At 47.0% G+C, this 24,095-nt stretch overlaps 1 protein-coding gene across 1 annotated transcript in view; it reads left to right on the forward strand.

The window, feature by feature from the left end:
* Nucleotides 1-24,095, forward strand: part of ATP11A (ATPase phospholipid transporting 11A) — a 183,812-nt gene that overhangs the window by 117,599 nt on the left and 42,118 nt on the right. The window contains 4 exon segments of the mRNA XM_030568828.1: nucleotides 6,026-6,107; nucleotides 17,633-17,783; nucleotides 20,591-20,788; nucleotides 22,061-22,234. Coding sequence (XP_030424688.1) covers nucleotides 6,026-6,107; nucleotides 17,633-17,783; nucleotides 20,591-20,788; nucleotides 22,061-22,234 — 605 coding nt within the window.

A 24,095-nucleotide genomic window follows, 5' to 3' on the forward strand; every position in this document is an offset into this window, starting at 1 on the left:
ATTGCTTTCAGTAGTCACTGGAAAATGAATGCCAATTCCGGGAGACTCCAGGCCAGTCCTGGGGGGTTGGCAACCCTAATTGTGGATGGCTATCCTGGCATCAATAATTATGTCCCTAAACAGAGACAAATGGATCATGGGTCTCGGCATGAAGGCTATCTATTTTCATATCAACATCCATCCCTCTAACTGAAGATTGCTGAGATTCACTATAGGTCCAATCATTATCAGTTCAGGGTGCTCCCTTTTGGACTAGCAGTAGTGTCCAGAGTGTTTACAAAGGTACTTTCTGTCATGGCAGCATGTCTAATACGACAACTCAATAGTCTTTCCTTACCTGGATGATTAGCTATTGACAGGGAGAGCTCATCAGGAGGAGGCACTGACATCAACCTCATCTCTCCTCAGTTTTCTCGTGCCATTGGGAATCTGCGTAAATGCAGAAAAGTCCATTTTAGTTCCATTGTAGACCACAGAATTTATCGGCGCACCTCTGGACAGATTTCAGTCACTGAATAATTTAATCAATCAACTCAGCCCTCAGTCATTGATTTGTACATGTTTTATTCTCCTATGTCACATGGCATCCTACCTTCTTGACACCATTTGTGAGACATTGGCTTCGCTGCCCACAAGCCTGGCTTCAGATGGTATCTGTGCCAAGCAGGCAGTGGCAGTGCAACAAGTAGATGTGCACAGGAGTTGCCTTTGTTCCACCCCCAGAAGAGGACAAACACACAGCACAAGGGACTGGACTCCCTGAAAGTCCAGGGTGCACATGAATGTACTGGCACAGAGAGCTGTCTGAGAGGCCTGCTAGCAATTCTTACTGCTTGTACAATGCCAATGTATTCAGGTGATATCAAACAATATCACAACAGTGTGCTACAACAACAAGGAAGAGAGCATGAGGTGCATATCCCTGTGCATAGACATGGTCAACCTATGGAATTGGTGTATTAGGCATAAAATCACCCTATCATCAGTACATCTCCCAGGATACACAGAACGTTAATGGCACAGCATAGATGTTATGATCAACCACAGATGAGAGCTACATGACCCTGTGGTGCAGAGCATATTCAGGCAATTGGGATTCCCTTCTTGGGATCTATTAGTAGGACAAGAAAACAGTAAATGCAAGACATACTGCTCCAGAGCAATTAAAGGTCAGGACTCCAAAGGAGATACCATCCTAATCCCTTGTGTACCCCTTTCTCTGCATTCCTCTCTTACCTCAAGTCCTCAGGAAGATCCAACAAGATAGAGTGGTGATCATCCTCATTGCTTCCAGATGGCATAGGCCAGGCCTGCACAATATGCGGCCCACGGAGGCTCACTGTGCGGCCCGCAGCTGGGAATCAAAGAGCTCTGGGCTGCCCGCAGCCACGGGGAGCCCAGAGCCCTGTAAATCCCAGCCGGTGGGATTCTAAAGACTCTGCGCTGCTGGCAGCGATGGGAAGCCCTGAGCCCTTTAAATCTCAGCCGCAGCCAGGATTCAAAAGGCTCTGGGCTCCCCACAGCAGCGGGAAACCCAGAGCCCTTTAAATCCCAGCCGCCAGGGCCGGCTTTAGGCCAATTCAACCAATTCCCCTGAATCAGGCCCGCCCCTAAGAGGGCCCCACGCCCAAGCCCCAGCTTCGCCAGGGGGCAATTTAAAAGGCCTGGGGCTCCCAGCAGGGGCTGGAGCCCCAGGCCCTTTAAATTGCCACCAGAGCACCACTGCTGGAGCCCTGGGATAGGGCTGTGGGGCTCTGGGGGCTATTTAAAAAGTCTGGGGCTCCCATTGCTTCTACCGCCCCAACCCTTTAAATAGCCCCCGGAGCCCCACCGCTTCCCCCGGGTTCCTGTGGCTATTTAAAGGGCTGGAGCTCAAAGAAGAGGAGCCCTGCACCCTTTAAATACCCCCAGAGCCCTGGGGTAGTGGGGGCTCCGGGGGCTATTTAAAGGGCTGGGGCTCCAGCTGCCTCTGCTGCCCTGGTCCTTTAAATAGCCGCCAAAGCCACACCGCTTCCCCAGAGCTCCCTCAGCTATTTAAAGGGCTGGAGCGGTAGAAGCAGGGGAGCCCTGGGCTCTTTAAATAGCCCCCAGAGCCCTGGGGTAGCGGGGGGTGGGCCTCCAGCTGCCTTTGCTGCCCTGGTCCTTTAAATAGCCCCCGGAGCCCCACCATTTCCCCAGGGCTCCCGCAGCTATTTACAGGGCTGGGGCAGTGGAAGCGGGGGAGCCTCGGGCCCTTTAAATAGCCCCTGAGCCCCAGGCTGCTGCTGCTACCCCAGTGGGGGAAGGAGGAGGAGGGGGCACTCACCATACAGGATGGGCTATACCCCCTGTACCTGCACCAGCTGCCCGCAGCCAACCCCTGCTGCACCCCCTGCCCGCACCAGCCCCGCACCTCCTGCCCTGCCTGCACCAATTCCTGTCTGCAGCCAGCCCTGCACCTGCTGCCTACAGCCAACCCATCTCCAGCCAGCCCCGCATCCCCTGCCTTGCCTCCAGCATCAGCCGCTGTCTCCAGCCAGCCCTGCACCCCCTGCCCTGTCTCCAGCCAGCCCTGCACCCCCTGCCCTGTCTCCAGCCAGCCCCTGCCACACCACCTGCCCTGCCCACACCAGCCCTGCACCCCCTGCCCTGTCTCCAGCCAACCCCTGCCGCACCCCCCTGCCTGAAGCCAGCCAGTCCCGCACTCCTTTGTCACCAGCCCTGCCAACCCATGCTGCCCCCCCCATGGCCCTGCCTGAAGCCAGCCAGCCAGCCCACTGTACACCTCCTGTCTCCAGCCTGCCCCATACCCCTTGCCCAGCCTGCAGCCAGACCCTACCTCCAGCCCCTCCCCCCACCTCTAGCCAGCCCCATGTCCACTGGTGCCATGCAGTTCCCAGAGAAGTAATCTTGCACACTTGCTTCAATGAGGTGGGCAGGGGGCAGCTAGGACCCACACATGTGCACCCTAGCACACCCTCAGGGAGTGACGGAGCTCATTTCTAGTTCAGACCCATCTTTTTAAAAAAGAACTTTAGGTAGGGTTAACATACGTCTGTATTTTCCCAGACATGTCTGGCTTTTTGGTTCTTAAATTGCCATCTGGGACAAAAATATGGATGTATGATAACCCTATTGGTACAAAAAATACATACGGTGGCAGAACTTTTTATAGGGAGCTGGTTGCTAAGAAATGAAAGGCCTTTTTTTACATTTTTTTTTCAGTCATCCCTGCCGGGGCCCTGCCGAAAATGTTCGACTTGGGCCCCGCACTTCCTAAAGCCGGCCCTGCCAGCTGCGGACGGGATTCAAAGGGCTCTGGGCTCCACGCCGCTGCGGGCAGCCCAGAGCCCTTTATATCTCAGCTGCGGCTGGCAATCAAAGGGCTCTGGGCTGTCCGCAGAGATTCCCGGCCACGGCTGAGATTTAAAGGGCTCAGGGCTCCCTGCCGCCACGGGCAGCCCAGAGCCCTTTGAATCCCGGCAGTGGCTGAGATTTAAAGGGCTCAGGGCTCCCCGCGGCTGCAGGCAGCCCAGAGCCCTTTGAATCCCGGCCGCGGCTCCAGTGGATGGGCTGGGGCTGGGATTTAAGGGGCTTGGGCTCCCCTCAGCAGCAGGAGCTCTGAGCCCTTTAAATCCCTGCCCCAGCCCCGCAAAGTTCCGGGTTCCCCCAGCTGCTGGAGCCCCGGGCCCTTTAATTTGACCCTGAGGGCTCCCAGCCACCTCTTCAGCTGGGAGCCCCTGGTTGATTTAAAATCAAATGTCACCTCCCAACCCCCAACCTTCCTTTTTGGCCCACAGCTGTTTTGGTGGGGCAGTGTTGGGGAAGGAGGGTTTGTTTCTGCAGGGCTGGGCAGTGCTGGGGCAGGGTGTTTCCGCCGAGCCGGGAGGTCCTGGGGGGAGAGGGTGTTTCTGCGGGGCTGGGGAGTTTCAGCCCTCAGCTGTTTTCTTTGGAGTAATGTGGCCCTCGCCGCTTTACGAGTTGTGCAGGCCTGGCCTAGACAGTTTTGGTTGCCCAACCCTTCTCCAGCTGTCAGCTTGACCCCATCAGCCTCTGATCTTTCTGGACCTTCTGACATAGGACAATGGCAAGATCGGACATCTCCACCTCACAACCTGGTATTTGGATGGGCATCAAATCTAGAACAAACTTGTTTGTTAGCAGTTCAAGCCATCCTTAACAAAAGCGGGAAGGAATCCATCAGAAAGTGGCTAAATGGAAGAGATTTTCTTTTTGGGCCTGACATTGCCATATGGCCATAAATTACCGGACATTCCCATTATTTCATATTATCTGCACACTCTGAAGTCCTCAGCTCCCTATGAGTGCACGTAGTGGCAATTAGTGCCCGCCACTCTTTAGTCAATGACCACTCTATTTTCACCCATCCAGTAATTACATTTTCTAAAAGGTCTAGTTCAGGGGTCGACAACCTTCAGCTCACGGCCCATCAGGGTAATCTACTGGCAGGCCATGAGACTTTTTGTTTACATTGATCGTCCACAGGCACAGCTCCCAGTGGCCATGGTTCACCATTCCTTAGCCGCCACTTCCTGCAGCTCCCATTGACTAGGAACAGTGAACTGCAGCCACTGGGAGCTGCGGGGTGCCATGCGTGTGGACGGTCAATGCAAATAAAATGTCTCACAGCCCACCAGCGGATTACCCTGATGGGCTGCGTGCCGAAGGTTGCTGACCCCTGGTCTAGTTAGAACCTTCCCTCCAGTAACTAAACCCACTCTAGCATGAGACCTTAATCTGTTCCTCTTCGCACCATTCTGATGACCATTTTGATGACTATTTTAGTGACATGCTCCTCCTGTCTCTCTGTGAAGGTTGCCATATTAGTGGCCATCCCATCAGCAAGAAGAGTTGGTGAACTAGGTGCCATTATGGCTTATCCACCTTATGCAATTTTCCATAGCAATAGTTATGCTGAGGCTACACCCAGAATTCACTCTCAAAGTCCTCTTGAGCTTTTGCCAGAACAGACTATGCACCTACCTGTTTGTTTTTTCTGAAGCTACATGCTGCTAATGAGGAGAGGAGACTTTATTCCCTGGATATATGCCAGGCACTGGCACTCCACCAACATAGAACATGTTGACTTTTAGGAAATCACCTATGTTGTTTGTTTTGTTTGTTGGCAGAATGGATGAAGGGACAAAGTGATGTCTTCTCAGAGGCTTTCCAAGTGGATTTCAGGCTGTATCCTATTCTGTTATCAGTTAGTTGATATCCTCCCCTGCAAAATGTGAGGGCCCATCAAGCATCACTTCATCTGCCACTGACAGACATCTGAAAAGCGCAAGATGGAGTTCTATACATATCTTCACAAGATATTATGCTGTAATCCAAGTCTCTGCAGCTAATGCTTCATTTGGGTCTGCAGTCCTTCGGTTATCCATACTGCGGAGGTCCTCGCATTCTCCTCCCTCATCAGTGTGCAGTGGAATACACATAAGGACCGTTACTTGAAGGAAGAGAGACTACTTACCTTGTATAGTAACTGGAGTTCTTTGAGATGTGTAGTGTCTAGCTGTATTCCCCTATCTGTCCATCTTGCCCTCTGCTTGGGTTCTCACATGATTTGTGGTCGAGAAGGAACAGGAGAAGTAGTCAATCTTCACTACCCCTTACGCTCTTCATCTGGACCACAGGTGGGGACCAATGGACATGACTAGCAAACGAATTTCAGTCTCATGTGCATGAAGTTCATGCGTACCCACAGTGGAATACAGATAGGACCACGCATCTCAAGAACCTCCAGTTACTATATAAAGTGAACAACCTGTTTCTTAAAGTTTGCCTGTACTAACCATGATGTTACAACTGTTTGTAATTTCTGAATATCATCTGAATCAGTATTTTATTTCTTCATATGGTCAAGGCAGGATATAATGGTAGGGTATGTAAATAGCAGGGCAATCAGATTTTTTTATTGATGTCAGGATTGTATATCCTCAATGAACAGCACAAGATCAAGAACACTTGCATTCACAATCTTCAATCACAATCTTTACTAAAATAGTTTTTCTTGTTTCAGGTGTTGCTATATACACTGGCATGGAAACTAAGATGGCCTTAAATTACCAGTCAAAATCACAGAAACGATCTGCTGTTGAAAAGTAAAGCTTCTATTATCCTTTTTTGAATATTTATTTTGGGGCAAAAAGAATACTTTGGATTTAAAAAAATAATAATCAGACACATTTTTGTTTATGCTAAAACTATGCTTTTTATTAACTAGAATATAAAAGTTGCATCTTTGTGTGTGTCACCATGGGCTCCTGTTAGATTTTTGTTCCTCTTAGTGAATAGATGACTATATTTTAGAAACAACAACAAACACTTCTTAATGCTAGATACCTTTTAGAAATCAGCTGTACTTTACCATTCTAGAGTATTGTAACTCTTGCTGCTTAGTATAGATCCACTGACAGAATCACCAGATTATGCCGTCTTCCAGTACCCTTACAATTCCCAATTTTTAGTATTTAAATGTTGAGTTCAATAGACAAAACTCCTTTGAGGCACTTCAGTCTGGAACAGCATACTAAAATGCAGTAAAATGGAACCAAACTGCAGAAACACTGTGTACTACCAGTCTGTCTCTGGCAGGGTTTCTGTGTTTTAGCTAAAATGAACGGTGTTCTACACAAGCAAAATGAATGGTTCTTCTTCATTGGCTCATATCCATTGCAGCTAGGTGTGTGTGCGCGCCGTGTGCATGGAGTTTGGAAACCTTTTCCCTAGCAGCTACCCATCGGGCTGGGTGGGGAGCCCCCTGGAGTGGCGCCGATATGGCATTCTATATAAGACCCTGCCGGCCCAACCCCACTTCAGTTCCTTCTTACTGCCCGTGACGGTTGTTGGAACAGTGGTCTCTTGTTTCTTAAGTGCTCCACTAATCCCTAGCTTTCTCTTAGTAGTTACCTTTGTTAGGGTATGTCTACACTACGGTATTACTCCAATTTTACAGAAATCGATTTTTGGAAACAGATTGTATAAAGTCGAGTACATGTGGCCACACTAAGCACATTAATTCGGTGGTGTGCATCCATAGTACCGAGGCCATCGTCGATTTCCGGAGCATTGCACTGTGCGTAGCTGTCCCATAGTTCCCGCAGTCTCCCCTGCCCACTGGAATTCTGGATTGAGATCCCAATGCCTGATGGGGCAAAAAACATTGTCGCAGATGGTTCTGGGTACATGTCGTTAGGCTCCCTCCCTCCTTCTGTGAAAGCAACAGCAGACAACTGTTTCGCGCCTTCTTTTCCTGGTTTACCTGTGCGGGTGCCATACCACGCAAGCATGGAGCCTGCTCAGCTCAACGCAGCAGCCATGAACGTTGTAGACACCTTGCGCATTATTGTGCACTTTATACTGAACCAGAACCTGCAAAACCAGGCGAAGAGGAAGCGGCAGTGCGGCAATGAGAGTGAGGAGGACATGGACTGTAGTGGGGCGGCTGCCCCACTCCGGGCGAGTGTGGGCTGTGGCAGGCCAGGGAGCCAATCAAAGAAGAGCTTATTGTCAGCCAATAAGGGCCCAGTTTGGAGACAGCCAGTCAGAGCCAGGCTCAGACATAAATAAAGGCTGCCCAGAGCAGGAGCAGTCAGTCTGTCCCAGTCCTTTGAGAGGGGAAGGTCAGTCCCTAAAGGTGGGAGACCAGCACCATGGACAGTGCAGTGCTGGCCAGGCTCAGGGAAGCTAGGGAGCTCTAGCCCGTAGCCTGCCAGGCTGCAGGCCCTGAAGGGAAGGGCCTAGCGCGTGCAAGGGGCCGTAGGGGAAGCGGCCCAGGGAAGCCGACAGACGAGGGGAGAGAAGGAGGACAGCGAGGCTGCTGCCAGAGGGTCCCTGGGCCAGGACCCGGAGTAGAGGGCAGGCCGGGGTCCTCCCCTTGCAGTACACCCAGCCGTCGGCCGTAGGGAGCGGCCATTATACTACGCCAGGTCCATGACAAAAAGGATTGGACTCAAAGGAGAGTGTGATTGGACATGGTGGGTGGGGTGTAGGACTGCTGATCACCAACCCCGGAAGGGGGTGCAGATGGACTAAGGGGCACTGTCGGAGGGCAGTGGCCTTGAAGAGGATGCTGCCGAACAGGGAGCAACATGGGTCCAGAGACGCCAACGGAAGGTGGAACGATGGACAGGACACCACCAGAAGGGGGTGCTCCACTGGATGAGCTAATTCCAGAGTCACCAGCAGGAGACGCCAGGTGGTGAGTCCCCCAATCCATTACAGGACAAAGAATTGTGTCAAACTGCGGGCCCCGGCACTTTGGAGATCATGTGTTAATGGGGCAGGTTCATGCCGTGACACGCCGATTCTGGGCACGGGAAACAAGCACAGACGGGTGGGACCGCATAGTGTTGCAGGTGTGGGACAATTCCCAGTGGCTGTGAAACTTTTGTATGGCTTTGCTGAAATGGGATTCCCCTAACTGTGGTGGGGTGATAGATGGAACCCATATCTCTATATTGGCACTGGAGCACCAGGGCACCCAGTACATAAACCGCAAGGGGTACTTTTCCATGGTGATGCAAGCACTGGTGTATCACAAGGGACGTTTCACCAACATCAACATGGGATGGCCGGGAAGGGTTCCTGCTGCTCGCATCTTCAGGAACACTAATCTGTTTAAACGGCTGCAGCAAGGGATTTACTTCCCAGACCAGAAAATAACTGTTGGGATGTTGAAATGCCTATAGTTATCCTTGGGGACCCAGCCTACCTCTTAATGCCATGGCTCATGAAGCCATACACAGGCAGCCTGAACAGTGGTAAGGAGCTGTTCAACTATAGGCTGAGCAAGTGCAGAATGGTGGTAGAATGTGCGTTTGGCCATTTAAAGGCGGCTGGCGCACTTTACTGACTCAGACCTCAACCAGACCAATATTCCCATTGTTATTACTGCTTGCTGTGTGCTCCACAATCTCTGTGAGAGTAAGGGGGAGACATTTATGGTGGGATGGGAGGTTGAGGCAAATCACCTGGCCGCTGATTACACGCAGCCAGACACCAGGGCAGTTAAAGGAGCACACCAGGAAGCGCTGCGCATCGGAGAAGCTTTGAAAACCAGTTTCATGACTGGCCAGGCTATGGTGTGAGAGTTCTGTATGTTTCTCCTTAATGAAAACCTGCCCCCTTGAATCATTCCCTGTAAGCCACCCACCCTCCCCCCTTCGATCACAGCTTGCTTTCAAAGGAAATAAAGTCACTATCGTTTAAAACCCATGTATTCTTTATTAATTGATTATAAAAATAGGAGAGAACTGACAAGGTAGCCCAGGTGGGGTGTGGGAGAAGGGAAGGAAGGAAAAGGCCACTTCAGAACTTGTTGAATGACAGCCTTTTGCTTGGGCTGTCCACTGGAGTGGAGTGGCAGGGTGCACAGAGCCTCCCCCGCTTCCCCCCACGTTCTTGGGTGTCTGGGTGAGGGGGGCTATGGAACATGGGGAGGGGGGAGGGCGGTTATACAGGGGCTACAGCAGCACTCTGTGATCCTGCTGCTGTTCCTGAAGCTTCACCAGACGCTGGAGCATGTCCGTTTGATCCTGCAGTAGCTGCAGCATTGCATCTTGCCTCTGATCTTCCTGCCACCACCTCTCATCTCAAGCGTCCCTCCTGGCCTCACGTTCGTTGGCCGCTTTCCTGTACTGTGATACTGTGTCCTTCCACTCATTCAAATGAGCTCTTTCACTGCAGGTTAGTTGCATGATTTCAGAGAACATTTCATCTCGTGTGTGTTTTTTTTTCACCACCTTTTCTGAGATAGCCTTCAGGACGGAGGAGGGAGGCTTGAAAAATTTGCAGCTGCGGGAGGGAAAAAAGGGAGAAGTATTTAAAAAGATACATTTTACAGAACAATGTGTGTACTCTTTCATGGTGAACAACACTATTCACATTACATAGCACATGTGATTTCAGTACCAGGTCGCATTTTGTATCTTAATATTGAGTGCTTGTGGCTTTGGTGTTAGAGGTCACAGATGCAGGGCCGGGCAACAGAATTCAGCTTGCATACAGCCATGGTAAGCCATTGTCTTTTGGCTTCTGCAGCCTTCATAAAAAGCAGCGCCCTCCTTTCCCATACCAAGCAAAGCCCATTGAGTGCTGCGTTTTTTTGTGTTAACATGCAGCAGCAGAAACCAAACTAACCCCTTCCACCCCATCCAATTCTCTGGGATGATCACTTTACCCCTCCCCCTGCTGTGAGGCTGGTATCAGGGAAGATCCCTACTAGCCAAATGCAAACAGCTCAGCACCAATGTCCTGCCCCCTCCCCCCCACACACACACTTGGCTCACTGCAGGGAAGGATTTCTTTTCAGCCACAGGCAAACAGCCCCATAGGACCAGCCACCTCTGTCCCCTTAATTAAATTCCCGTAATTCAACCAGGTTACCATGAATGATATCACTCTGCTGAGGATAACGCAGCGAGATAAAGAACGGATGTTGCTTGAATGCCAGCAAACACCGGGACCATACGCTGCCACGCTTTGTCATGCAATGATACCAGATTACTTGCTACTAGCATGATGTAGTAAAGTGTCCTACCACGGAGGACGGAATAAGGCTGCCCTGCCCAGAAACTTTCTGCAAAGGCTTTTGTAGTACCTTCAGGAGAGCTTCATGGAGATGTCCCTAGAGGATTTCCGCTCCACCCCCAGACACGTTAACAGACTTTTCCAGTAGCTGTACTGGCCACAAATGCATCCCAAGTCCTCAGGGCAAATTAATCATTAAAAAACGGTTGCTTTTAAACCAGGTGTAATATTTAAAAAGGTGCACTCACCAGAGGTGCCTTCTATTGCTTCATGGTGCGGGATACCACCTTGGGAGGGTTGGGAGGCTACTTCAGTCAGGCTGAGAAAAAGATCCTGGCTGTTGGGGAGAATAGTGTGCTGTGTGCTCTCCACAAGCTCGTTCTCTCATCATCATCTTCCCCGTCTGCAAAATCCTCAGGCATGGCTGAGAGTACCCCCTTCTCGGAATCCACAGTCAGGGGTGGTGTAGTGGTGGCGGCCCCCCCTAGAATTGCATGTAGCTAAGCATAGAAGTGGCATGTCTGCAGCTTTGCACTGGACCGTCTGTTTGCTTCTTTGGTTTTCTGGTACGCTTGCCTGAGCTCCTTAACTTTCACGCAGCACTGTACTGAGTCCCTGGTGTGTCCTCTCTCCATCATGCCTTTGGAGACTTTTTCAAATGTTTTGTCATTTCGTCTTTTGGAACGTGGTTCTGCTAGCATGGAATCCTCTCCCCATACAGCGATCAGATCAAGTATCTCCCATACAGTCCATGCTGGAGCTCTTTTTCGATTCTCATACTGCGTGGTCACCTGTGCTGATCAACTCTCCATGCTGGGCAAACAGGAAATGAAATTCAAAAGTTTGCAGGGCTTTTCCTGTTTACTTGGCCAGTGCATCCGAGTTCAAATTGCTGTCCAGGGCGGTCATAATGGTGCACTGTGGAATAGCTCCCGGAGGCCAGTACCATCAAATTGCATCCACACTAACCCTAATTCGAACCAGCAATGTTGATTTCAGTGCTATTCCCCTCATCAAGGAGTACTGAAACTGATTTTAAGAGCTCTTTATGTTGAAGTAAATGGCTTCGTTGTGTGGACAGGTGCAGGGTTAATTCCATTTAGTGCTGCTAAATTCGACCTAAAACTCGTAGTGTAGAACAGGCCTTAGTTAATTGTTAGTTTATCTTAGTGTTAAGTGTTACTGTAGTGTTAAGTCTGACTCACGGCATCAGTTAGACTCGCAGCGCTGGTCCCGCAGCCACGAGCCTCGGAGCCGTTCACACTCAAGGTCTCTGCCGACTGCTGGAACATGGTCCCACTCAAGGTCCAGGTCACATGCAACAACCTCGCAGCACCGTTCGGACTGACACCGTTCAGAGCGCTGATCCCCGCGCTGGCTATCGTCACGGCACTGGCCCACAACTCGTTGCCAATCCTTTTCGCCGCACCGCTCTCCATCGTGGCACCGGTCACCAGCGCGGCATTGGTCGTGGTCATGAAAAGCTCTACGATGCCGATCTCCGTATGACCCTTGTCTGTCAAGGGACTCAGTGCCCCCCTTGCTCCATTTGCGCACCACTCCTCCTTGGCTGTCGCGATCCCAGTCCCCGTCCAGCAGATTGGGGAGAGCTTCAGGGGTTTCAGACATTCCCCAGTCGGGCCTGGGAAGTCTCGGTCATGACCCCCCGGCACCCAACTGGCAAACCCAGTTGCAATTTTGGACTCCCTAGGCATATCATTAGGCCCAAGGCACTCCCCCCACCAGATGCCCGGCCGTCATCATGATCAGAGACCCAGCCTCCTGAGGCGACCCTCAGTCACCCACCTCCAGACCCGGAGCAACGAGTCAGCATCCGTGATAGGGCTACCCGAGGCGCCCAGAAAGAGCTACCCACAGCTGACCAAGGGGCCATCTCTTACCCAGCTCTCGCGATGGAGTCATCTTTGTCCTCCCCTGATGAGGCTGTGGCTGGCACGTCCGCCTCCGATAGACTTTAGAGTCCTACAAGAACTGCTTAGGCGCGTAGTCCTGAATATGAACCTCCAAGTTGAGGAGGTTGTGGAGAAGGAGGATCCTATGGTGGACATTTTAGGCCCTGAAGGGCTTTCCAGGGTGGCCCTCCCCATGAATAAAACTATTCAAACAATGCCAAAACCCTCTGGCAAACCCTGGCCTCCATTACCCCCACAGCCAAAGGGGTGGAAAGAAAATCCCAGAAGGGGATCCAAATACTTTTTCACCCACCCCGCCCTGTGTTCGCTTGTGGTGGATGCGGTGAACGCGAAAGAAAGACAAGGACAAGAAGGGCCTGTTTCCAAATCAAAGGATGCCAAAAGGCTGGACCTTTTCAGAAGAAAAGTTTATTCTACTGGTGGTCTCTCACTATGGGTCGCGAACCAACTTGCACTCCTCAGCAGATAGAATTTTAATTCCTGGTCTGCAGTCCTTAAGTTCCAAGACCTCCCAGCAGAAGCTCGTACGGAACTGAGGGCCATTGCTGAGGAGGGCGAATTGGTAGCTTGAACCTCCCTTCAGGGTTCCCTCGATGCTGCGGACGCAGCTACACGCACTCTGGCATCTGGCATCGCCATGCGGCGGAACACCTGGCTCCAGTCTTCAGGACTTCCGCCTGAGGTGCAGCACACCATCCAAGATCTCCCTTTTGATGGTCAGGGCCTGTTTGCGGAGCGAACAGATTCCCATCTGCATACCTTAAAGGACACAAGGAACACTATTAAATCCGTGTGCATGCATACCCTGGCTACCCAAAGAAGGCCGTTTAAGCCATAGACCATCCAACAACCCCCCTTCTCACCTAGACCCAGGCAGGACTTCTCCCATCAGAGAAGCAGGTACTCTCGATGTAGGCCATTACGTCCCCCCTCCGGACGGGGTCAAGGACAGTCCAAGCCAACTCTAGGCCCTAAGCGCCCATTTTGAAGGTATGCTCAAGGACGGACTATCAGCTCGCACCCTGGACCGTCTATCCCGTTTCTACCATATGTGGTCCCTTATTACATTGGACCATTGGGTCCTCCGCACAGTGCAGGTGGGATATTCTGTCCATTTCCATTCCATCCTGCCCTCCCACCTCTCTTTCCCATTCCTCTTCAGGGACCCTTCTCACGAGCAGCTCCTCATCCAGGAGATACAATCCCTCCTTGCCCTAGGGGCAGTGGAGGAAGTGCCTCAGGAGCTCAGGGGCAAGGGTTCCTACCCTCGTTATTTCCTTGTCCCCAAGGCAAAGGGACCCATTCTAGACCTCAACAAGCACATTGTCAACCTGAAATTCCGCATGGTCTTCTTAGCCGCAATTATTCCCTCACTGGATCCAGGAGACTGGTATGCCGCCCTCGATATGAAAGACGCGTACTTTCACATTTCAGTTAGTCTGCCTCACAGACATTTCCTCCATTTCGTGGTGAACAAAACACACTATCAGTTCACAGCCCTCCCCTTTGGCTTGTACACAGTCCCTCGTGTCTTTACCAAGTGCATGGCGGTCATGGTAGCTTTTCTTCACTGACACCACGTGCACATCTTCCCGTACCTCGACAACTGCCTTATATGGGGCCGGTCTCACCAACAAGTCCGATCTCGAGTACAACTGATCATGTACACGTTCAGTCCCTTGGGCATCAGGCTGAACATCAGCAAATCTGTCCTCTCCCCTACTCAAACAATAGAGTTCATTGGGGCAGTCCTGGACACAAACCAAGCAAGGGCTTCCCTCCCGGAGGCCTGGCGCCTGGCCATAACAAGCATAATTACTGTCCTCTGCAAGTTTACCACCACCATAGCAAGACAGTGTCTCAGGTTGCTGGGTCAAATGGCATCTTGTACCTACATGGTGCAACACACCAGGCTAAGACTTCAGGATTCTAGAGATGTGGTTGGTGTCAGCTTATCAACAGTCTACATATGATGCTCATGGTCCCAAAGCGCACACTCGACTCCCTACGTTGGTGGCTGGATCCCCATATGGTGGGTGCCGGGGTCCCATTCCATCCCCCTCAACCCAGCCTGACCCTGGTTACAGACACATCTGCCTGGGGATGGAGAGCCCACCTTGGGAGCCTGACAACGCAGGGCTTATGGCACAAAAGCAAGCTGTCATTACACATCAATATCAAAGAGCTCAGGGCTATTCGCCTTGCATGCCAAGCGTTCCTTTCTCGCTTACAAGGCCACTGGGTAGCAGGCCTAATGGACAACACTACGGTGATGTTCTATCTGAACAAACAAGGCGGAGCCCAGTCATCGCCGATCTGCCAAGAAGCCTTTCTTCTGTGGGAATTCTGTTTAGCCCACTCAATCACCCTTCAAGCCTCGTACCAGCTGGTGTCCAGAACGTACTGGCGGACAGCTTGAGCAGGCGTTTTCTCACACACAAATGGTCGATCCGCTCGGATATCGTTCACTCTGTTTTCCACATCTGGGGGTTTCCCCGAGTTGACTTGTTTGCTTCATGGACCAACAGGAAGTGCCTAGCCTTCTGTTCCTTCCGGGGTCACAGCCTGGGCTTGATAGTGGACGCCTTCCTGATCATGTGGTCAGACCAACTGCTTTATGCCTTCCCACCATTCCCGCTAGCCCACAAGGTGCTCCTCAAGGTCCGGCAGGAGAAGGTTGACGTCATACTGGTGGCCCCTGCCTGGCTGCGCAAGTGTTGGTACCCAGTCCTGCTGGACCTGTCAATTCAGGATCCCCTACACCTATCTCTCAGCCCCGACCTCATCTCAGAACCACGGTCATCTGGTACACCTGGACCTTCATTCGCTCCACCTCACGGCCTGGAGGATCCGTGGCTGAACCAGGCTGATCGCGCCTGTTCGGACTCAGTAAGGTGGGTGCTCCTGGAATATCACAAGGGGTCAACTAGGCTTACATATGAGGCTGAGTGGAAGAGGTTTTCCAGCTGGTGCACTCAGCGGCAGGTGCCCCCGCTCCAGGTTTCGATCCCATGCATCTTGGACTACCTGATGTTCTTGAAGGACCAGCACCTAGCCTTTGGATCCCTTAAGGTTCACCTCGCGGCCATCTCTGCTTTCCACTGCGGCCAGGCGCTCAGTGTTTGCACATCCAGTCATGCGGCTTTTCCTCAAAGGCTTGGAAAAAATTCATCCTCCAACTAAGCCGCCCATGCCTGCATGGGACCTTAACTTGGGTCTCTCCTGCTTTATGGGCCCGCCTTTCAAGCTGCTGGCCTCCTACTCACTTTTCTGTCTCTCCTGGAAGGTTGCCTTCCTAGTGGCCATCACTTCCACACATCGGGTGTCCGAACTACAGGTTCTCACATGTGAACCACCCTATACCATTTTTCATAACGATAAAGTTCAACTAAGACCTCACCAAGCTTTTCTGCCAAAAGTGGTGTCCCGTTTCCATGTGAGTCAGGATATCTTCCTGCCAGTTTTCTACCCAAAACCGCATGCTGACCTTCGGGAATAGCGCCTCCATTCTCTGTTAGAAGGGCGCTCACCTTCTATATAGACCCAACAAAGTCATTCCATAAAACAACCCAGTTATTTGTCACCATCACGGAGTGGATAAAAGGCACTCTGGTTTCCTCTCACTGAATATCTTCGTGGATCACAGAGTGCATTCGTACAACTTGGCAAACGTCCCTCTTCCTGCGGTCATGACTCACTCCATGAGAGCTCAGGCATCGTCAGCAGCCTTTCTAGCATGCATTCCCCTCCAGGAAATCTGCAGGCCTGCTGTGTGGGCCTCGGTGCACATCCAACTATGCTATCGTTCAGCACTCTGGGGATGATGTGGCCTTTGGCAGAATGATTCTTCAATCTGCAATTCCTTGACTCTGACCCCACCTCCAAGGTAAGGCTTGGGAGTCACCTAACTGGAATTGATATGAGCAATCACTCAAAGAAAAAATGGTTACTTACCTTTTCTGCAACTGTTGTTCTTCAAGATGTGTTGCTCATATCTCTTCCATTCCCCCCCCACCACCACCTTCCCCTCTGTCGGAGTAGCCTAGAAGAAGGAACTGAAGTGGGGTCGGGCCAGCAGGGTCTTATATAGAATGCCATATCGGCGCCACTCCAGGGGGCTCCCCAGCCAGCCCAATGGGTAGCTGCTAGGGAAAAAGTTTCCGACATCCGTGCACGCGGCGCACGCACGCACCTAACTGGAATAGATATGAGCAACACATCTCGAAGAACAATAGTTACAAAAAGGTAAGTAACCGTTTTTATTGAAAAGGAAGCCTGTTGCTTTCTGAACACACTGTCATCTATAAGGGGAGTAGCAGCAAGTGGGCTGATACTGGTTGTCAGTTACCAAAGATATCGGGGATTATTATATAGTCTCATTGTACTATCAGCCCCAAACCTTACCCTGGTGTCTGAGTGGCAGATAGCTTGCTTAAGCAATGGCATCCTATGGTGATCAGCCTGTGTACCTCCTGTTTCCTTTCACAACTGCTGTGAAGTGGTGAAGGTGCTCTTCTTATTGTTAAAGGTGTACAAGTCAGAGCTTTCAGTTCATGCCCATCACTGATGTTAATAACAACATTTTTGTTTTCTTATGCTTTGAGATGAAAGTTAGGCCTCATCTGCACGAGGAGGTTTTTGCCATTATATTGGTATAGTTATACGAGCAAAATCTTGAGTATGGATGCAGTTATATCAGTATAAAAGTACTTATACCAGTGTAGTTTTTGCTGGTTCAGGGAACTAATATAAGCTCTCCTGGTATAAGGATAGTTATGCCAATGTAGTTGCATCTACACTAGAGCATTTACCAGCATAGTAATGTTGGTAAAATGTGTATAAAATCTGGTTTCAGGGTATCTGCAAAAAGAACAGGAGTACTTGTGGCACCTTAGAGAGTCTCTAAGGTGCCACAAGTACTCCTGTTCTTTTTGTATAAAATTTGTGATCAAGTTATGCTGGCAAATTTTTAAGTTTAGACCAGGTTTTAGTGATATTATTCTCCGCTGGAGAAATACTGTAGAGAACTGATTTAACATCGTAACATTATTAGATTTGTTAATGAATACTAATTAGATTTAAGGAGCTTCAGTATAAAGTTTGCATAAACTCTGTACGATTTTATATACTAATGAAAGAGATGTTCTTTTTGTTTGTTTTAGATCAATGAATGTATTCCTTATTGTATACCTCTGTATTCTGATCAGTAAAGCAGTAATAAATACTACCCTGAAGTATGTCTGGCAGAGTGATCCATTTCGTGATGAACCGTGGTATAATCAGAAAACAGAGTCAGAAAGGAAAAGAAACCTGGTATGGAAAATTACTGTGTGTTTGTGTAACATATAATTTTCTCTCAAGATATTCAAGAGTGACACATGTAAAAATATTTCTTTATAGTATTCTAAATACAAAAGTGTGGCGGAGCATATAGTAACTAAGAAAGTGTAAACTTGCCGTTTTTATTTTAGTCCCCCTGAGATTGTTACAGTTCCATTCCACTGTAATCCCAGAATACATGATTGTATGACGTTACGGATAACAGGAATCCCTGCTGTTGAAGTGTATTATGGGTTGGTGTAGAGTTAGAGAAATGTTTTATTTTTAAAATATTTTAAAAAGCTATTCTATAACATTTTTAAAAGCTATTTTTTAAGAAGTATATGAAATTTTTTTTCCAAAAGGACATCATATTACTGAAAAAGTGTCACTTACTAGACCCATATTGACTGGCTCTGTTAGTTAGTGATGCTTCATGGTATGTGTGACATCACAGTGGAGACAAACTGGCTAGCATGACTTTAAGATATGAAAAATAGTTCTTCGTATCTGTTACTTTTTGCATGACTCTTTGCCCCCTTGTTCTTTGTGCATTTAGCACACACTAGTTAAAATATATTTCTGAATGTTAAGTGCAGATACAACACTTGACCATGCTATGCTGATCTGTTGTTTTTGTTCTGTTTGTTTGTTTTTTTTAATTCTAAGTCTTTGGATAACATATTTCCATACTATCCTAAATTCAAATGGAGGTACCCTGCAGTCTTTTTTGTTTTATACATTTTCTGTTTCGTTAACACCTGTTTCATGAAAACCTTTTAAGTAGTGATTTTTAAATAGTATATAGATAATAGTAAAACTGAAAAGTTGAGAGGCTAAAATTGCTACATCAGATAAAGGAAAGCAAATCCCCTTGGTGTGGTAGCTAATTACTTTAAAAATAAATATTGAATAAATTGTAGTTTGTCTAAAGTAAACATATTAATAAAATAGATGACGGAATGTTAGAAGCTATTGGCAAAGTGTGGGATATGATATATTTTTATATGGTAGCTTATGAATAGATCTCTGAAATTGAGGATGAACTTCTATTGATTAGAAGTAATTTTGACTGTCTGAGGGGAAACCATTTCAGGAGTTTTGAGAATCACTTAGGGGATTACTAGAGCCACTGGATATCTACAGGAAAATTTATAAAATTCAGTGGCATTTAGAACAAATCAAGTGAACTTATTGGATATATTTTTGGAGTCATTTCTTTGTGACTTCTCACCACAATCTCTTTCCAGAGGCCTTCCCATATCATCACCTGTCTCTCTCTTCTCCCTTCTATTCCCCTATAAGGACCAAACAAAATTCAAATATTTGATACCACGTTCCAATGGAACCTGATTCGTGGAGCATGTCCTTTTGAATTAATCCAACTATACTGCATAAAGTACATTAGCTAAGTTTTTATACTAATATGAACAGCAGTAAAATAGTAAACAGTATTGACATTTTAAATTAGTATGGTCATATACAAAGTTAATGACCCTGAGGTGAATGAGGCAGTTTACACCTGTTAGCGCCTCACGCTGTAAAAATGTACCATAAATGGGACTGTTATATCGTGCCCCACCATGTCTGTCTTATCTGTTCCTGTAGATTGATAAATACAATACTGTCATTGTTCTTTCAGAAGTAGATCTGTGCAACCATAATTTGCAGAATATTTTAATGAAAATTTATCTTGTGAAGAAAACACTTGAAATTCCAAAATAGTTTCAGAACACCCTAAATTCACATATGTCTCCAGTGATTCTAGCGAAGAGTGACTATCAGTCATGAATTATTTCTCCTGGTCCTTGCTAAGAATACTAGCAGTGCAGTTTGGAAAAGCTTGTATTTTGTCTTTCTGCACTTTAAAATTATGTTTGAGCGAACATCTAGCTTAAAGAGACTATATAGTAATAGTGTTTAGTATTCAGTTGGTACAGTATTAAAAATCCACCTAAATTGAAAGTTCGTGTTTTCTTGTTGATGGTATTAGTTATTGAGAAATCAGTATTAAACTCTTAGTTCTCAATTTTGGGCATCATTTTGCAGCCTGTCTTCACATAAATAAATTTTCTTACCAATAAGATTGGATTTTGCAACCTTTACTCCCACAAGTAATACTTGTGTGATCTTAGTAACTGTGATTGCTAGGCTTACTAGTGGGAGTAAAGGTTGCACAATTCAGTCCTTTATTTCTAAATTGCTTAAAATCTGTCATTTATTAAGTATGGAAAAAACATTAAAGTAATAATATATACATGTGAATACCTTGTTATTTCATTGAGACAGGGAGGCCCTTTATTTGAAATATGGGAAATGCCTGTAATCTGTACAAATCAGCAAACCTTGCTGCCTTTTCTTGCTGTTTTGGTTTTTCTTTTATGATATTCTGTGAATATTAATTTTTCATCATTCATAGGTAGTCATTCATTTGAAACTCTAGAACTTTGTAATACATTGATATGTAACTTAATTACAAGAATTACAAAGTTGGTTTCTCCTTCAAAGCTCTTTCTTCCTCATGCTTGATTAGTAGTGAAGTTGGAATCATAACAGATGTATAAAAATGTGCCAGTTTCTGACTTCAGTGTATAGTGAAGCATGGAGAGAAAATGACGGTGATGGAGAAATGCAGAAATGTAAGCTTAGGGTTGACAATAACTGAGAAGATTTTTCTTTTAAATGGTTCCACTTGATAGTTTGAAAGACATTTGAAAGATAAACGTGTAAATAACCATTTTAATCTTTTAATTTCCACTGATTAATGAAAAATCAATGTTTTGGTTTTGTTTCTTTGCCAGATACTTAGAGCATTTACAGACTTCCTTGCGTTCATGGTTCTTTTCAACTACATTATTCCTGTATCAATGTATGTCACAGTGGAAATGCAGAAGTTTCTTGGTTCTTATTTCCTCACTTGGGATGAAGAAATGTTTGACGAGGACACAGGTGAAGGACCTCTGGTGAATACTTCTGACCTCAATGAGGAATTAGGACAGGTAAATTCCTCATAGAAGCTCTAATTTATGATAAAAATGCATCAATAGTTTCTAACACTTCAAGAAAAATAACCTAATTATGGTCAATTTGGGCTTTTATAATTAATTTTTGTCACTTCAGAATGTGCTGTTCAAGATTTGGTCTGGATTTTCAAAAACGTTCTTCAGTTTTAGATGTCCAACTTGATACCCATAAGGCTCGATTTTCAGAGATACTGACCACCCAAGTCAGTGGAAAGTTGGTGAGAATTGTAGGTGCTCAGAGCCTCTGAAGATCAGGCCTGAGGTTTGTCAAGTTGTGCATCCAAACTTAGTGGACTTCGTTATATGCAGTGTTGTTGTAGCCATGTCGGTTCCAGGGTATTGGTGAGGTAATAAGTTGATCCAATAGAAGGTACTTATTTCTTTTAACGTGTGTGATCATTTCAAAGGCTTTTAAACATTATGATTAATAGTAATTGGGAGAAGTATTGCTTAACCAATTATTAACATCATTAGTTTAAATGATGTATTTGGCACGGTTGCTGTCAGTTACTCAAAAAAAAAAAAAAAACCCACCCCACTTTTGAGCTGTTATAGTAGTCTGACATATCAGTTGTCCCTGCTAGAGGTCACCTTTCATTTTCTTTTTACCACTGTGGGTTTTGAATTCCATGAAGCTCTGTGGAAGGTGAAATAAAAACTAATGTTCAGGTGAAAAGTGCAGTTGCTAGACCTACACTGTAACACTATAACTATGTTTTGTCTGTTTTTGCATAATTGCAATGGTCCAGATTCTGATCTTACTAGTCACTTACATACACGTTAGTATGTAATGCTTGAGTAATTCTGTTGACATCATTGTAGTCACTCTGGATTTACATTGGTATAACTATAATCAAAATCTGGGCTTATGCATCAGATATCAGGTCATTGACAGGTGTAAGCCATGTGCAACCTGTTTCCAGAAATAGCTCTTGCAGATAAGGGATTTAACATGGGAAAGGAGGAGGATGGAATTGAGAAAAATGGATTAAGTTCTTCACTGCTGTCTCACATACATTCTTTGTCAGGTGAAACTTAGTTCTGCAGCTATCTCATGTACTGTAGAACCTTTCAGGTGCTGCCTGTATTTTGACAAAAGTTGACACCCCAGAGGACACTATTGTGTTCTTCTTTGTTGAGGACCAGCAGCTAAGGGCTTGAAAATTATACAGCTTGATTTATGAACAGAGACATTCTCAGTGTCTGACAATATATCCAGTTCTCTTTAATTAATTTATTTCTTTTCAGGTTGAGTATGTCTTCACAGATAAAACGGGAACATTAACTGAGAACAATATGGAATTCATAGAATGCTGCATTGAAGGGCATGTTTATATACCTCATGTCATCTGTAATGGGCAAATCCTCCGTGATTGTACAGGCATTGATATGATCGACTCTTCTCCAGGAGGAAGCGGGAAAGTACGATGCTTCTTTTAAAAAAAAAAATATGAAAATGAACTGATCTTTATGTTGGAAAGAAAGCTATAAATATAATGTCCCAGAGATTTTAATAAACTAAGTGGATTTCTGGTGGAATTGTATCACAGCATAAATATTTTCCTCTTGTAGTTTAGTCTAAGGGTGTGTCTATACTGGAAACTTCAAAGCACTGCCGGGGGAACGCTCCCCCAGCAGCACTTTAAAGTGTGAGTGTGGTCGCATGTAGCACTGGGAGAGAGATCTCTCAGCTCTCCTGGTAGTCCACCCCTCTGAGGGGATTAGCTTCGAGCTCTGGGAAGCGTTGCTCCCAGCACTCGGAGCCTGTCTACACTAGCACTTTAAAGCGCTCAGACTTGCTGTGCTAAGGGGAATGATTTTTCACCCCCCGAGCCAGCAAGGTAAAGGACTATAAAATGTAAATGTAGAGAAGCCCTAAGGGATTTATTTGCTTACCAAGAAATGTCCAAGAGAATCCACTTTATAAAATTGTATAATATCATTAAATGAAAACTAAAATATGAAACTACCAAGTTAATAGCTAAACATCTATAATAAGTTAGTTGACTGATTAAAGTAGAAATCAGTCATGATAGTATAAGACAAAAACTATGATAAAAGGGAAAAATGGATGCTAAAAGCATATTATATAGCCTTCATAAATTTAAAGTAGTGCAAAATGGTGCCTTTTTAAGTTTTATTTGCTGTAATTCTGTAGCCTAGAAGTTTTTATCCTTGAAGTTGTGACCTCACTGTTGGTTGTGAAGCTTTTTTCTGGGCGACTCAATTCTCTGCACAGTTGCAGTTTTTGCTTTGCAGGAAAAAGAGACAGATGCCAAAGTGTGATTAGAGCACAGGCTGCAATTCTTCTTTGGCTTAACTTAGCAACCTTTATTGGAATAAAACAGAACCCCAACCAACTGCCCAGGAACTAGCAGTTACCTCTTTGGTGTGGTTCCCAAGCTGCTCTCAGAGAGGCCTGAGATACATAAAGAGAGGCTGTCTTTAGTCAATCCCTGCAACTGACTTCAAAGGTTTAGCCCCAGCTCCCAAAATCCCCTGCCAAAGTATCCCTTGTATGAGCAACCAGAAAGGGTCTGTTTCAAGCTATGCAGGACACTGAAGTCTGCACACCCATCTGATGACATTGAGGGTACGTCTACACTACAGAATTATTCGGATTTTACATAGACTGGTTTTGTAAAAACAGATTTTATAAAGTTGAGTGCACGCGGCCACACAAAGCACAATAATTCGGCGGTGTGTGTCCATGTACCGAGGCTAGAGTCGATTTCTGGAGCGTTGCACTGTGGGTAGCTATCCCGTAGCTATCCCATAGTTCCTACAGTCTCCCCCACCCACTGGAATTCTGGGTTGAGATCCCAGTGCATGATGATGCAAAAACAGTGTCGCGGGTGATTCTGGGTAAGTATCGTCACTCATTCCTTCCTCCATGAATGCAACAGCAGACAATCATTTCGCGCCCTTTTTCCCTGGATTGCTCTGGCAAACGCCATAGCATGGCAACCATGGAGCCCGTTTTGCCTTTTGTCACTGTCACCATATGTGTACTGGATGCCGCTGACAGAGTCGGTACTGCAGTGCTACACAGCAGCATTCATTTGCGTTTGCAGGGTAGCAGAGATGGTTATCAGTCGTTTTGTACCGTCTGCTGCTGTCATGGGTGCTCCTGGCTGGCCTTCGCTGAAGTCGGCCGGGGGCGCAAAGACAAAAATGGGAATGACTCCCTGGGTCATTCCCTCCTTTGTGTTTTATCTAAAAATAGTCAGTCCTGCCTAGAATATGGGGCAACTGTACTACTAGAGAGCCAGTGTATCAGAGA

The sequence above is a fragment of the Gopherus evgoodei genome, chromosome 1, assembly GCF_007399415.2.
Source record: "Gopherus evgoodei ecotype Sinaloan lineage chromosome 1, rGopEvg1_v1.p, whole genome shotgun sequence".
NCBI lineage: Eukaryota > Metazoa > Chordata > Testudines > Testudinidae > Gopherus > Gopherus evgoodei.